The 15409-nt window shown below is 42.6% G+C and overlaps 1 protein-coding gene across 2 annotated transcripts in view; it reads right to left on the bottom strand.

Annotated features, from left to right (window-relative positions):
• Positions 1-3244: 3244 nt before the first annotated feature.
• GNE (glucosamine (UDP-N-acetyl)-2-epimerase/N-acetylmannosamine kinase) overlaps positions 3245-15409 on the bottom strand; it is a 41049-nt gene continuing 28884 nt past the window's right edge. The window contains exons 7-12 of one of the 2 annotated variants that reach the window (XM_024762976.1): positions 14844-15054; positions 12195-12324; positions 11601-11822; positions 9041-9223; positions 6310-6426; positions 3245-5791 (exon numbers count right to left, since the gene is read on the bottom strand). In XM_024762976.1, coding sequence (XP_024618744.1) covers positions 5556-5791; positions 6310-6426; positions 9041-9223; positions 11601-11822; positions 12195-12324; positions 14844-15054 — 1099 coding nt within the window. In that variant the 3' untranslated portion in view covers positions 3245-5555. The remainder of the gene's footprint in view (positions 5792-6309; positions 6427-9040; positions 9224-11600; positions 11823-12194; positions 12325-14843; positions 15055-15409) is intronic. The other variant, XM_024762977.1, reaches the window with a different exon arrangement.

Consider the following 15409-nt stretch of genomic DNA (forward strand, 5'->3'; position numbering starts at 1 on the left):
TAAAATAGCTCTGAGTTTCTGTTGTCTATAGTAGGAGTCTGTGGAAGTTTCCATTGAAAAGGGAGTTCCTTGGCTAAAAGTTAACCCCTTATTGCCCACCAAAGATAGAGCTTTGAATCCCCACACCACCCTAGACATTTTCTCCCAGGTGGCTCTTGTTTGTCACTGTCCCTTACTGTAGGATCTTGGATAGTATATTTCAGCAGGGGTCTCTCTAGGAAATAAAGCTAGTGAGACCCTTACTCCTCTGGATTCAGCCAGTAAACCTGAGTCAGGATGGCATGAATGTGGCTGGCCCCATTAACTCGGAATCCCTGTAGCACACATTAGGATCTGTGCCATCCTTAGCACTTTGCTAATATTTCTCTTGTCAAGTCCTTCATCTAGACCTTGCTGGCCAGTACAGCAGCCACAGGTGGCTATTTAAGTCAATCAGAATTAAAAATACAATTCTAGCCCCTAGCTCCATTTCATATGCTCTGTGTCCACATGTAGTTAGGTAGCATTCGGATTGCACAGGGCAGATTATAGAACATTTACATCATCATAGAATGTTCTGGACCACAGTGGTCCACACAATAGGTGCCTGTAGGAGACTGTGTTCCATTCAGGCATCAACACATTCATTATTTGCTCTCAGAACCTGTCACATTTTAGGTGATGGTTCGAGTGACTGATAAAGCTGTATTTCAGAAATCTGCTACTAATGGTTACCTGATACTAGTCCAAGTTGGAGATTGATGTAATGCCACATTCAGGAGGTGGAGCAGGGGTAGGTCTTGCCATTGCCGAGAAGGAAAGTCCACCATCTCTCCTATGGTAATTATGTCTGGAAGGGAGAGGAACATTTACTTTTCTGCCTACCTTCCCCTCTCCAAGCATCTTAGTTGGGCATTCCTTGATCTGGCCCGCATTTCTGGCCTCTTTGCTATTCCTCCCCTTTAGCCACCTCTGCTTGTAATCAAGCAATCACTTGCAAGCAACCATTAGTTGCTTCTGGGCCTTGCTAATGCCCTTGAAAATGTTGAAATCTGGTTTAAAAACTAGCTGAAAGGCCACCTCCGTAATGCCTTTCCTTTCCCCTGAGCTCCCATGGCCCTCTACGTGCAACAGCTTACCTTTTGATATTGTCTTGGTGTCGTTTGGACTTGTCTTGCCTCCCACACAGGATGGGCTTCTTGAGGGTGGATGTGGCCGTTAATCAGATGTCAGTAAAGTCTGACTTTCTCGAAATCAAGAGGTGACTGGATAATATGACAAAAGTAATGCTATATGCATCCAAGGCTAGGTTGTAAAAGGCAACACAGCTTACGGCTGGTTTGTTGGAACACACAAGCTGGTAGTCCTTGAGCCACCATGTAAAAAGTTCTACAATCCTGAAGCCACCATGCTATGAGGAAGCCCAAATCAACCAACGTGGAGAGACCGGGAAACTACAAGCAAAGAGAGATACATGGCCAGCCCTATTCCAACCTCCTGTTCCAGCTCCAGCCACTGTCTAACTGCACGTGCATCTGATGCCCTGAGTCAGAATTGCCAGGGACAGCCTTTCCAAAATTCCTGACCCACAGAAACCACGAGAGAAAGTGATCACCGTGTAAGCCTCTTAAGTTTTGAGGTGGCAGTAGTAGCTTTGGATTGTTTCTAACGCCTACATTACTCACATGGGGCTTCATTAAAAAGGAAGGAGTTGGTTCAGAAACTCAGTGAGTGCTCAGTATTTAGTTTCAAACCTCTTTCTTGGGACCACTTTGATTTTTATGTCAAATTTTAAATGGATTCAACATAGTATTGGAAGTACTAGCCAGAGCGCTTAGGCAAGAAAAGAATAAAAGGCATCCACGTTGGAAAGGAAGAAATAAAACTGTCACTATTTGCAGATGACATGATTTTATATATAAAAAACCCTAAAGACTCCACCAAAAAGACTCCACCAAAAAAACTTACTAATAACTACTAATAAATGAATTACGTTGTAAGATACAAAATTAGTATACAGAAATTTGTTGCATTTCTGTACACTAATAACGAACTATCAGAAAGAGAAGAAAACAATCCCGTTTACAATTACATCAAAAAGAATAAAACACCTAGGAATAAGTATAACCAAGGAGGTGAAAAAACTGTACACTGGAAAGTACTGATCAGACACCAATGAAAGAAACTAAAGACAAACAGACCCCAAGCTCATGGATTGGAAAAATTAATAAACTCAAAATGGATTAAAGACTTGACTATAAGGCCCGAAACCATAAAAATCCTAGAAGACACAGGCAGTATAAGCTCCCTGACATCAGTCTTGTGATGATTTTTTTGGATTTGATGCCAAAAGAAAAGGCAACAAGAGCAAAAATAACTGGGACTACATTCAAACTAAAAAGCTTCTGCACAGCAAAAGAAACCATCGACAACGAAAAGACAGCCTACTAAAAGGGAAATCATACATACAGTGAAGGGTTCATAGCCAAAATATGTGAAGAATTCATACAACTCAATAGCATAAAAATAATCCAATTTAAACATAAGAGGATTTGAATAGACATTTATCCAAAGAAGCCAAACAGCTGGCCAATGGGTAAATGAAAAGGTGCTCAACATCACTAATCACCAGGGAAAATGAAAATCAAAACCACAATGAGATACCACCTCACATTTCTTAGAATAGCTGTTATCAAAAAGACAAATAAGTGTTGGAGAGGAGGTGGAGAAAGGGAACCCTTGTGCACTGCTGGTGGGAATGTAAACTGGTGCAGCCACTATGGAAAACAGAATGGAGGTTCCTCAAAAAATTATAATGAAACTCCCATATGATCCAGCAATTCCAGTTCTGGGTATTTATCTGAAGAAAACACAAACATTAACTCAAAAGATATATGCACTCTTACAGGCAGCATTATTTACATAGCCAAGGTAATGGAAACAACCTAAGTGTCCATCAGTGGATGAATGGATAAATAAAATGTGTAAATATATATGACAGAATAGTATTCCGCCATTAGAAAAAAAATGAAATCTTGCCATTTGTGAAACATGGCTAGACCTTGAGGGCATTATGCTAAGTGAAATCAGACTGAGAAGGACAAATACCGTATGATCTCACTTATATGTAGAATGTTAAAAAAACAAAACAAAACCAAGCTCATAGAGAACAGATTGGTGGTTGCCACAGGTCGGGGGTTGGGAGGTGGGGAGTGGGTGAAGAGGGTCAAAAGGTACAAACTTCCAGTTATAAGTCATGGGGATGTAATGTACAGCATGGCGACTATAGTTGACAATACTATATGGCGTATTTGAAAGTTGCTATGAAAGTAGATCTTAACAAGGGAAAAAAGCTCTTAACTATGTATTGTGACAATATTAGCTAGACAGTGTGGTGATCATTTTGCAATATATATATTTTAAAGTTATATAACAATGCTTTCTATTAAAGTTTTTTGGTGGGGTGGTTGTTAAATCAATATTAAATGCCTTAAAGAAGTTATATGACCTTCAGAAAGTAAGGAGCACAACAAATCTCTTTTGGGAAGGGGAATGCTTTTAGCTAATGAGCTAATAACAAAACAAAATACAAAAATGGCAGGATTTCCACAAGGAAATACATTTATTTTTTTAGAATTTGGCTCAGAACAGTAAAATAAAAATATTTACATTAAAATAAATTAAGACGTGATCATTTAACTGTATGTAATAATTATGTTGGAATATATTAGCCTTTCCATGAATTTAATAAAAACTAAGATTTGGGTTCAGATTCAATACCATCCTTCCAAATATTTGGTATGAAACTTGGTAGCAGTGCAACTGTCTGGTGTATACAGTGGTTGTAGGTTTTGTCAAAGAACAGCTGATGCCCCTTCACGGTATACCGACCCACCCCAGACACTGATGGCCAAGCCAACTAGCTTCCTTCCCAGGAATCAACCAGGACCTGGAGATTATTTCAGAGCTGACAGAGTTCTAAGAATCAGCCAACCTATCTTTTCACATTAACCCACCAGGAAGGAAGTAATTCAAATGCAAACTTGATTCCTTCATTTTATATGTGAACACTGAAATAATGGTGTAGAAACCTTCAGGTTTTCCTAAAATAATAAACAATCTGAAAAACATACGCATGTCCTTTTTTAGGTCATCTAAAAGTACCCATAAAAACCTGTCACTAGACCAAATACTGTACTGGCAAAATTTCCACAGCATACAGGAATATTTTTTTAAATTCACCACTGAGAGATAGTGTCAAGGATGAATCGATTCATTTACTAATGAGATATTCTTGTCAAAGCTCTTGGTAGCCTGGAATAAATTATATATATATATATATTATATACATATATATATATATTTGCACTTTGGAAGTTTTTGATATGAAGAGAGGTTTGTGTGGCTTAGCAGAAAAAACACAGAGGGACCCGGGTCAAACCCTGTCTTTAAGACTCATTAGCCACGCAGCTTTAGGCACACCACTTGACTTAGTTTGGGGTTCTATAAAATGGGAATTAAAACACCTACCTTACTGGTTGTGAGAATTTAGAATAATGCATATGAAGCACCAAGTTCAGAGCCTGGCACACAGTAGGCACTTAATAAATGGTGGCTATCAGTATTTCTTCCAGGTTGAAATTAATAGCAAGAACCTTGGCCTTTGTTATCTTGACACCAATTCGAGTGTGGAATCTTATTTAGCCAGAATCCAGATTCACAGATGTGGGCTCGAGGTATGACACACAACAAACACTGCCTTAATCAACACTCCAGGGTCATATTCAACGTAGTGTGAAAAGCTATTGAAGGGAGAGGTGTCTGCTTGTCAGTAGCAACGATCCTTCTGGGATGGTTAATCTTTCAGAGGCTGTAAGTCCTATGGCTTCTCAGCTGGCCTTAAGAAGATAAGGACAAGGTCACTAAGGCCACTGTAATTCAGATCCCTGATCTAAAGTTGCTCAAGATTCTGAGAGAGTAATAGCAAATAACATCTTTCAACAAGTAATGTTTGGGGGTGAGAGATACGTACACCTGATGTCCTGATCGTGGCCATGGTTTCATAGGTATATATATGTCAAAACTCAACCAAATTGTGCACTTTAAAAAATACCTCAATAAAACTGCTTTTAAAAGGTTTACTTAAGCCCTTCATGGTGAGATTTCCTTCTGTTCCCTGACTGGATCCCTTTCTGTGTTCTGAACTTAGGGTCAGAGGAGGAAGGATTAATAATCCAAACTCCAGTATCAAGGTCACACCCCAAGCAAGGCCTGCAGGTCTAAGTGGTACATCTAGTAAGCAGAGTCCTAAGGCTTCCTCGGCTACTACTGTAGCTCCTTTTGGCACAGAAGATTGTGACAAGGTTTGAGCTGAAATGACCCCACAAGGAGCAGCATCTACAAAAACGGGTGGGGAAAAGTGACTCTGGAAGAGACTAAAAGCAAAAACTCTGCCAAAGTCGCCTGCCAAATAAATTGAAATACCAAATTTGCCTTTTAAGAAATGCTCATCTAGAAGACAACCTGATTCTGCCAAGGAGCTCTTGAATCTCGGTCCACCTCCACTCTTCAGAGGACTAGTAGATCCTGCGAGTCGTGTAGTCCAGAACCATGCTGGCGGCGCCGAGCAGGGCGGGTTCCACCAAATCCGAAACCACCACGTCCACGTCCTGAACCGAGGACAAGGCTTGCTGGCGGATGACGTCTTTGACAGTGTGGATATAGTGACTGGCTAGGACTCCAGAGAGGATCACAAGGGAAGGATTCATAGTGTGGAGGATGTTCACAACCGCAAGACCCAACGCTGTTCCAGCTACAGGAAAACAAAAATTAAAAACAAGTTTTCGGGGTGAGAGCCAAATCCAAAGTCAAAGAGGAAGGTGGAAAAGAGCACCAGCCAGGAATAGTTTGTTCACACTACCTCATGGAAGCAGTACTTTTAAAGCTGTTTATGATTTATCCTTAATATGAAAAAATGATTATGTGATACTCTGAAATGAAAAGAGCTGGATATAAAACTGTACATATACTATACTATATGATCTCAACTATGTAAAAAAAAATAGACTGGAAGGAAATGTTAATAGTTGATATCTCTGAACAGTAAAACTAAAAGATACTTTTTCTTACTCTCCTGTATTTCTCTAAATTTCCAGAAAATGAACAAGTAGTTTTTTCATAGTTGTAAAACAAAACAAAAGCCTGTTTAAAAAGGCAACGCTACCAAATACCTTGAACAGTAAGTAGGAAAATTACCTCTGCACTGGTCCTGAGGGCTGGGCGTTTGTCGGAGCCCTGGGCTGTCAGAGCTGCCCAGACCTGCGTGCTCACCTGTTCTCAAGATGCTCTGGGCCTTTGCATTGCCAAGTTTCGCAGCTTGGATGAGATGGAGTGCGCCCACAGCTTCGTCTTTTGGCACTGACATCCCTTCCACCAAGAGCTGGTCTTCTGTTTGAGCAGAGGTGAGAAGGAGAAGCAGTCATTCATGAGCTTCGGAAGGCCAAGCTCATAATTATGCCTGTGGGCGGTAAGCCTCCAAGTGGGAAGATGATAATCTCTTTTCACATTTGCAAAGCTTTTTATCATTCGTAAATATCCATATACATTTGCCAGAGGGCTTTGCTGCCTGCTTATACATCATCCAGAACTTCTCTAACTGGAAATCCTCAACTCTGACCAGAGCCTCCTTCACTTCCCCCTTCCATATTAAACAACCTTGAAGTGTTTTTTTCCCCCAAGTTACCAGAACTCCTCTGCATTCCTCTCCTTCCTCATCTATGCCAGATGCAAGGCTGCATTATTTGCCAGTGACCCACAGTGGCAGGAAGGCACAGCACCTCAGAAACGGACAGACCTGGGTTCAGCTGTCAGCTCTACCACCACGGGCTGCACTACCCTGCCCGTGTCACCTCCACGTGTTGCTCTTCTAAGACTGGGGTAATGATACCTACCCTAGCAGGATTCCTTTAGGGATTAAATGAGAAAATGGACTTAAGTACTCAAGTTAAGTGCTGGCCAGAGTAAATGCTAAATGAATGGTAGATATTTCTGTAGTTATCTGTAGTCCTTGACTTTCTGCCCCTCACACTGCCAGCCACCAACCCAGATGAAACTCCTTCCTCATCTGCTATTACTTGGGCTCTGATGGGAGAAAATCCCAACCAAGCAGACGGTTACCTAGACACCAAGTGGTGGTCTCCTATCTTCCAAGGGCCCCTCACAGCTGCTCTGGCCACTCTCTCCCATTCCTGTTCATTACCCTTCTCAGCCTTCATCTCCTCAGACCGTCTATCCCAGCTCCCGCTACCAAGAGATTTTCCCATTTCTGACTTCTCAGATAAAGGATGCCTCCAGGTAGAACTCCCTTACTCCTCTGCCCCTGCTTATAAATAGGTCTGTGTTCCCACATCCCGCTGCTCTCCCTCTCTCGCCCCTCCACCAGGGCTTCACAGCTCATCTCTCCCTCCCTCCCCAGGGGCCTTTTTGTAAGGGCTCCTCCACCCTTCCCCTCCTGTGTTCTCAACCCTCACTTCTGCTCCTACTCAGGGTAGTTAGGCTTCTGCTCCTCACTTGACTGAACTTCTTTAAGATATGCATTTACCCCCATGGGGGCAAAAACTGGTTCTTGTGGGCAAAAAAATTCTTACTCTTTTTATACAGACAGTAACAAACAACAGATAAACAATGTATCTGTGGTATTAAAGTTTCATGGGGTTGAATGATTAGGAAAAATTGTCTAAACATTTAGGCTCCTTAGTGGGGGGGTGATGATAAAAATGAGACTGAAAAATAAACACTGTTTTCAGGGCTTCAAATGATGTCCTTCCTCAGGGTCAAAGCCAATGAACTTTCTGGTTTCCTCTTACTCAGCACTTGACACTACCCACTGCTCTCCCTGAAACACTCCCTTTTTGCTTCCTGTGACTTCACCCTTTCCTGGTTTTCCTCCCTGCCCTCAAGTGCTGACATTTCACAGGATTCCACCCTGGACTCTCATCTCACTGCAAGTCTCATTCACAGGTTTAATGGCCACCTCAATGCCCATGATTCCAAATCTTGACTTCAGTCCTGTCCCCTCTCCTGAGCATCAGACCCCTGCAGCCAGCTGCCTCCTGCACGCTCCCACCTGCATGTCCCACTGGTTCCCAACTGTCAGCTTCCGCCAAGCCCTGTTCCTCCTCTCATGTCCCCACCCCCAAAGCTGTCCACCCAGAAAACTGGAAGTCACTCTAGAACTGTCCCCCCTTGAAGCCAGCCTCCATTCAACTACCATTTTCCCACTAGAAAAAAAAGTGTGGTGAAGAATCTAAAATTTGGATCTATGTCTTTTCCCTAAAATTTTTCAGTGGTTTTTCCATTAACTGCTGGTCCTGGCTTACCTCTTGCTACACTATACCCTGCCTTGCCCTTATGCACCAACACCACTGTTTCCTATGCTTGGAAATGCTCCCTGGCTCATCCAAACTTGCCTCAATAATTCTATTTACCCTCTTGACTCTCAACTCCCAGGACAGCACCCTAACGCTCCCTTCCCTGTATGGAGAGGGCGGGGAGGGAACACTGGTGTCCTTCCTATATGCATCTATGTTCCTTGGCCATCGTTCTTATTGCACTTGACACACCAGGTTGTAATGATATTAAATGACTCCCTCTTGAATTAGACTAGAAACCATCCTGACATTTATAACATGTCCAGGAATAGGTGTAATTCAAATAAACCTCTCAGAGTTGAAAAACTAATATATTCATCCATTTAATTCTCCATTAAAATCTCTATAAAGTACCCATCCTGTGCTAGGGGCTGAGAAGGCAAAAAGGAAAGACATCTCCCCTGCTATCCTGGAGCTCAAGACCCTGGCCCTCCCAGTGCTGGAGAGGAAGGGTATTAATATGGGTCAGGACCAAGAAGACTCTGAGCTGCAGTATGTGGAGCCCTGATTTTCCTCTAGGGAGTGAAAAGGTTAAAAGTTCTGGTGTCAGCGTTCAGCTCTCTTTGGAATATCTACTTTGAAGTACTTGTCTACCATTTGGCTATTTAATTCCTCAGGTGAAAGAAACTGACCATCATGTAGCTTTTTTGCTTCCCTCTGCAAGGCCATTCCAGAGGCATATGCTTCAATACACCCATGGCTTCCACAGGAACAGTCAGGCCCATCCAGGGACACCACAATGTGGCCAAGCTCCGCAGCGCAGAAGGAGCTACCATGGATCAGTTCATGCTGATGGATGATCCCCCCGCCAATTCCTATAGTGAGAGACGACAATCACTGAAGTGGCTCTGCACCTGAAACAGAAAACTGTGCTATGGCAATGCCTCCTCTGTTTAGCAAAGCTTTGGAATGTGAGGTTCTATATGGTGCCTACTTTCCTAGATAGCTGAAACTTACTAAGTACCAAAGCTTTACCTGGAATCATTTTGTATGGAAATATTTTTAGCTGATCCTCCAATGCCCTGTGTTGCATCTGCTTGGCTCACTATGATTTCAACTTGGTTCTCACCAAGGCCTTCTCCAACACTCAAGTAAGAGCCTAGTAGCCATGCACACACAGTTGCCCAGAAGCAACTGCCAACCAAGAAGAGACAGTAGCCAGCAGATTAAGTGGACAACTCTGGGTAGTATTCTGCAGGCTTTCTGGGAGGTTCTGGTAGATTTCAACCCCCACTGTCCTCAAGGCAACTTTGATAATACATCCTCTAATGGCTCCCCTGCTCTGTCCCACTCTTCCCACTCCCTCACTCCTGCTTCTCAGAATCACCTCCAAAATAAAATACCCACACTGAACTCCTTGTCTCAGGCTCCGCTGTGGGAGAAACCCAAGATAAGACAATCTTTTTGAAAGGTTTCATACCCCACCTGCTTTTTTTTTTTTTTTTGCAGTACGCGGGCCTCTCTGTTGTGGCCTCTCCCGTTGTGGAGCACAGGCTCCGGACGCACAGGCCCAGCGGCCATGGCTCATGGGCCCAGCCGCTCCATGGCATGTGGGATCTTCCCGGACCAGGGCACGAACCCGCGTCCCCTGCATCGCCAGGCGGACTCAACCACTGCGCCACCAGGGAAGCCCCCACCCGCTTTCTTAAACAGAGAATATGAAACATGGTTTTGCCCCTTCATAATGCCACGATGTCTAAAAATCTGATTCAATAATTATGAATATCAATGAGTACTTTTTGTTATGGAGTTGAGGAGCTAGTAAGGGGTAAAGGGCGTTTTGCTTTAATAGGGTCTGCATTTTAGAGTTGTCCTGCCATCTCTTACTTCTTGTGGCACCTACTCATGAACCCTCACTCCTCTAATTTGCAGGTTATTACTGCTCTGAACTAGGAAATGATATCCAAGCTTGCTAAAACTGTGTCCGAGACTAAGAGAAGTGCATGAGCTCAGCATTAGGGAGGTAGTATAATGTGGAGTGTAAGAGCACACACGGTTTTATACATATTAGGATAGCGCAGGGAACTCCACTGTACAGTAGAAACTAACACAACATTGTAAAACAGCTATACCCTAATTAAAAACAAAAAAAGAGCATGCACGGTTTGAAGTTAGGCATATGTGGGACCAAGTGCTGCCTCGAACACTGACTACCTGAGCCCGTCTTCTCATTTAAAAAAAAAATTGGCTTCCCTGGTGGCGCAGTGGTTGAGAGTCCGCCTGCCGATGCAGGGGACATGGGTTCGTGCCCCGGTCCGGGAAGATCCCACATGCCGCGGAGCGGCTGGGCCCGTGAGCCATGGCCACTGAGCCTGCGCGTCCGGAGCCTGTGCTCCGCAACGGGAGAGGCCACAACAGTGAGAGGCCAGCGTACCGCAAAACAAAACAAAAAAAACAAATTGGGACATCAGCAAAAGTGGTAGAGTAGGGAACTCCAAAAGCCCATCCCTTCACTAAAGCAATGAACAAACTGGCAAAAACTGTCAGAATCGAGTTTTTTGGAACTCTGGAAACTAACCAAAACTTTACAACAACCAGGGGAACAATTAATCAAGAAAAAACCGGCTGAATCTTAGAGATTTCTGGCATTTTCTGGTCCCATCACACCCACCCCTCACCCCCCAGCTTGGCGATGGCCTAGAATAATAGCCTACATTGCCAGTACAGATGGCAATACTGGAGAGAGCAGAATGAACCTTCTCAAAAAATTGTGGTGGTTTGTTTTGACCTGCTTGGTGGCTCCCGGAGGACCAGCTCAAAGGGCTTGCCTTTATCTCACCTACCCCAGAACTTCCCCAGGGCTGAGGGGGCTATCCAGGGGGCACTCATCAAAAACATTTAAAGGCAAAATATAGTTATTAGTCTCTACTGCCTAGGGCAATGGACAACAGCTGTGACAAACAATATACTAACCAAAGAGAGCAGGAGGAAATCCTGGAGAATGAGAAGCTTTGGGGAATAAGGGCTTTGAATAGCTCAGACGATTCCTGGGAATTTAGAAGGCCACATGCATGCACAGGGCGGGGCACATGCTCAGAAAAGACCTGGGCGGGCCCTCACTCTCACCTTCAGGCTCTACTCAAGCAGGAAGTGAAGGTGAAAGCTGACTTGTAAACTGCCTGGCTGAGTGGTAAAGGCACGTGCCCCAACACACACCCTAGCTCCTGAAGCAGCCGTCTCTACTCCTCTTACCTGTGCCTGTGATAAGTGTCACAAAGTTTTCAAGGCCCTTTCCTTGGCCAAATTTCCTTTCTGCAAGGGCAGCACAGTTGCCATCATTGTCTACCCATACGGGGAGATGCAAAGTGTCAGACAGGGGGGTCCTGAGATCCACAGAGTTCCACTCTTGAATCAGTTTGGTTGAATGCAGCACAATTCCTTCCCGAGGATTTACACGGCCACCTGTGGAAATGCCTGAGCTCCACCATAAACACAAGGAAAATGATTCTAATGAGCAATCTCAGAAAAGTGTGCTGACTTTCTGGGCTTGGAACACGAATTAATTCACCCAAGATCTCCTAAAACAAACATTACCAAGGACTGGAAGGAAATGTAAGGCAGTTCTGAGCTAAATCTGTGGCTCCCCATAGATTGACAGTTCCATCAATGCTTCTCTCACAATGTTTGTTGGGGTCCCAGGAAGGCCCCATGCTTGGGGCCCACAGACAGGACCTGGAGCCATCTACACACAGGGCAGACAGTGACCTGATGTTCCATCATGCATCAGAACTCAGCAAACTGTACATTAAAATGAACATTGCTTAGGTATGTAATTTACAATCTCACCTACTCCCAAAATCCTGCAGTTCAGTTTTACAGCTTCTGCTGCAGCTTCTACACACATCTGTAGGATTAAATTAATCCTCTCTTCATAGGTTTTAGGATTGAACTGAGTATACTTCTTAACTATTTCACCCTAAAAGAGAAAAAACAGATCTGTCTCATGGGTCTCAGCTAAGGAGCATACACTGAATCTTTGACCTTTTTCACGATAAATCAGACATTACTCTAGGACAGTACTGCAGAGTCAGATGACTGCTGGGGAAGGGATCCACTGTCTGGCTTGGGCCAGCCCTGGGATACACTCAGGTAATTTCCTGGGAAGACAACCTAGCATATGGCCGTTGAAGCAATGACAACTCCACAGCCAACCAGATGGGCCCTCTCTTAAACATAAGGTGAATGTTGGCTAATCTGAATCGTCATTAAAAGGTCATTTTTAACTCTTTCAGGTTGACAAAATTTCCTTGTTTAAATACTGAAGCAACTAAATAAATATCCTAAGTCATTAAGCTTTAATCATCTGCCGTAACTGAAGTCAGTAATGGTATGGAACCACGATATTTAAATTACTGTGCTTAGTGATATGTTTTAATACCAGTCAGGGACAGTCCCTCCTAATTATTCTTGTTTTTAAATTTCTTTGCTCTTCTCACTTGTGTATTATTTTAAGTAAATTTCAGAATAATGTGGTTAAACTTTAAAAAACCTCACTGAAATATTGACTAGAATTACGTTAAACTCATAATTCAATTTGGAAAGTGCTGACATTTAAAAAAATACTCAGCACTCCTAACCAGGATATTTTTCAAGCCTTTATATTTTAAAGTTTTTAGATTTTCTTTTTATAGATCACATAGTTTTCTGGTTTAGGAAACCAGAAAACTTTATTTTATAAGTTCTGTTGTTCTAAATAGGATCACTTTTTCCATTCTTCTGTTATTAATGGATTTTTATCCGTTTACAAGGCTTAAAGCTGTCACTAATGACTGTCATTAAAAATAAACCTAGTTGTGCTTCTCCGCCTTCACTGTGCATCAGAATCACCTGGGCAGCTTTGAACAAATATTGATGCCCAGTCCCTCCCCCCAGACACTGGCATCTAACTAGTCTGGGGTGGGAGCCAGGCATCCATATATTTTTTAAAGCTTCCAGGTAACACTAATGTGCAATCAGGGTTGACAAATACTCACCTACAGAAAAACTCAAATCTTTACCTACAATTTCATGTAAGTAAAAAGTTATTGATATTTATATATTTATCATATCTAGCCATTTTACTCAATTGTGTTATTAATTCTACAAGCTTGTTGGTTTACTCATATTGTCTATAAATAACATGCTTTGTTTTACCCTGTCCACAATCGCCATTTTTGCTATTTGTTCCTTGCTTTATTCCCTTCCTAACTTTGAGAATTATGTTAAATGGTGCAGAAAACATCCTTCTTTTCCACTTGATTTTAATAGGAATGCCACTACAGAGGGTGTTCGCCATTGATATGGAATATATCACCTTTATGTTAAGAAAATATTTTTCTATTAATACTTTTTAAAGAGTATTTATAAAGGAGGCCTTTGTCTTCACTAAAATTATGTTTTGTTTTGCTTTTATTTGATCTAAACAACTTTGTGTTTAAAATCCTCTGTATTTCTCATGGATTCCTGAAACTTCACACATCTACAATGCTTCAAACAAAGATTTTTCTGTTAGGTTTATTCTTCCTTGTTAAGTCATCAGATCTTTTTTTTTTTTTTTTTTGCAGTACACGGGCCTCTCACTGTTGTGGCCTCTCCTGTTGCGGAGCACAGGCTCCGGACGCGCAGGCTCAGCGGCCATGGCTCACAGCTGCTCTGCGGCATGTGGGATCTTCCTGGACCGGGGTACAAACCTATGTCCCCTGCATCGACAGGCGGACTCTCAACCACTGCGCCACCAGGGAAGCCCCAGAGATCATTTTAACATGGACAGTTTGGTGTTCTATAAAGGTTCTGTCAACACTGTGGTGATGGTTTGGTTAAGAGTTGAAGGTATGCTGTATGCAACTGAAATCATGATCTAGAGGAGAAGCAATTCCCCTCACCATTTGCAGACGCCCTCCCCTGGGTAGTGAGAGTAATCAACATACTCCATGCTACAAGCTATTACCAAGTATAGAATTTCAGGTCTCCTGGGTGGCAGATGCTCTCTCTGATGCCTAGTGGATCTCCCATTGTCAACTGAAGTCTACTAACTTGGATTCCCTGAGAACTTTACTTCTTTAAAATGTTTGTGAGGGCCTCCCTGGTGGTGCAGTGGTTGAGAGTCCGCCTGCTGATGCAGGGGACACGGGTTTGTGCCCCGGTCCAGGAAGATCCCACATGGCGCGGAGCGGCTGGGCCCGTGAGCCATGGCCGCTGAGTCTGCGCATCCGGAGCCTGTGCTCCGCAACGGTAGAGGCCACAACAGTGAGAGGCCCGCGTACCAGGAAAAAAAAAAAAAAATGTTAGTGATTAGTAAAATAGTGAGACAAACATTGTAATGGAACCAAAAGCCAATACTGTGGACAAATGATTACAAGCTCTTGTGTATGTTTCTAGTCCTACCTTCCAACCACACTTTTTAAAAATCAACTACTCGTATGGGATATAAAGTTAAAACCTTAGGAGTTATTTTACCTTCATGCTGACTATTGCAACTCGGAGGTTCGTCCCACCAAGATCAACAGCCAAGGCACTTAGAGTTTCAAGAATATGGTCAATATCTTGGGAGATGTTATCCTTCACAGGAGGAAAACAGAATTTCTTTTGTAGTGGCTCTTGAAGATCAATAGATTTGAGAAACTTCAAAATCCTCGGAACAGCATTTCCATCCCCATATATCTTGGAACTGCAATGTCCAAAAAGTCAATTAAATTGTACATATTAAATTATATTGAGGACATAGTATTATTGGAATCTGAAATTTCAGGTAATAAATAGTTTGAGCTTCTTCTTTTAAAATAACAACATCTGGATCTCTTCAGCCACACTGTAACTAAATACCTTCATATTATCAACAGAATATCTAAAACCATTGTTGATTGCAATACAACTATTTCCTCCTGAAATTGCCTGTAAGATCAAAGAAAAATTATCTTTGTTAAGCCAATTTCAGAATATATCATAGTTTGGGACAGTAAAAAAAATTTTTTTGCTTTTTTGGTTTTCATCTTTACTTTTGTAGGGAAAAATTATTTTCAGAA

This window comes from Neophocaena asiaeorientalis, unplaced genomic scaffold, assembly GCF_003031525.2.
Source record: "Neophocaena asiaeorientalis asiaeorientalis breed wild unplaced genomic scaffold, Neophocaena_asiaeorientalis_V1.1 scaffold449, whole genome shotgun sequence".
Taxonomy (NCBI): Eukaryota; Metazoa; Chordata; class Mammalia; order Artiodactyla; family Phocoenidae; genus Neophocaena; species Neophocaena asiaeorientalis.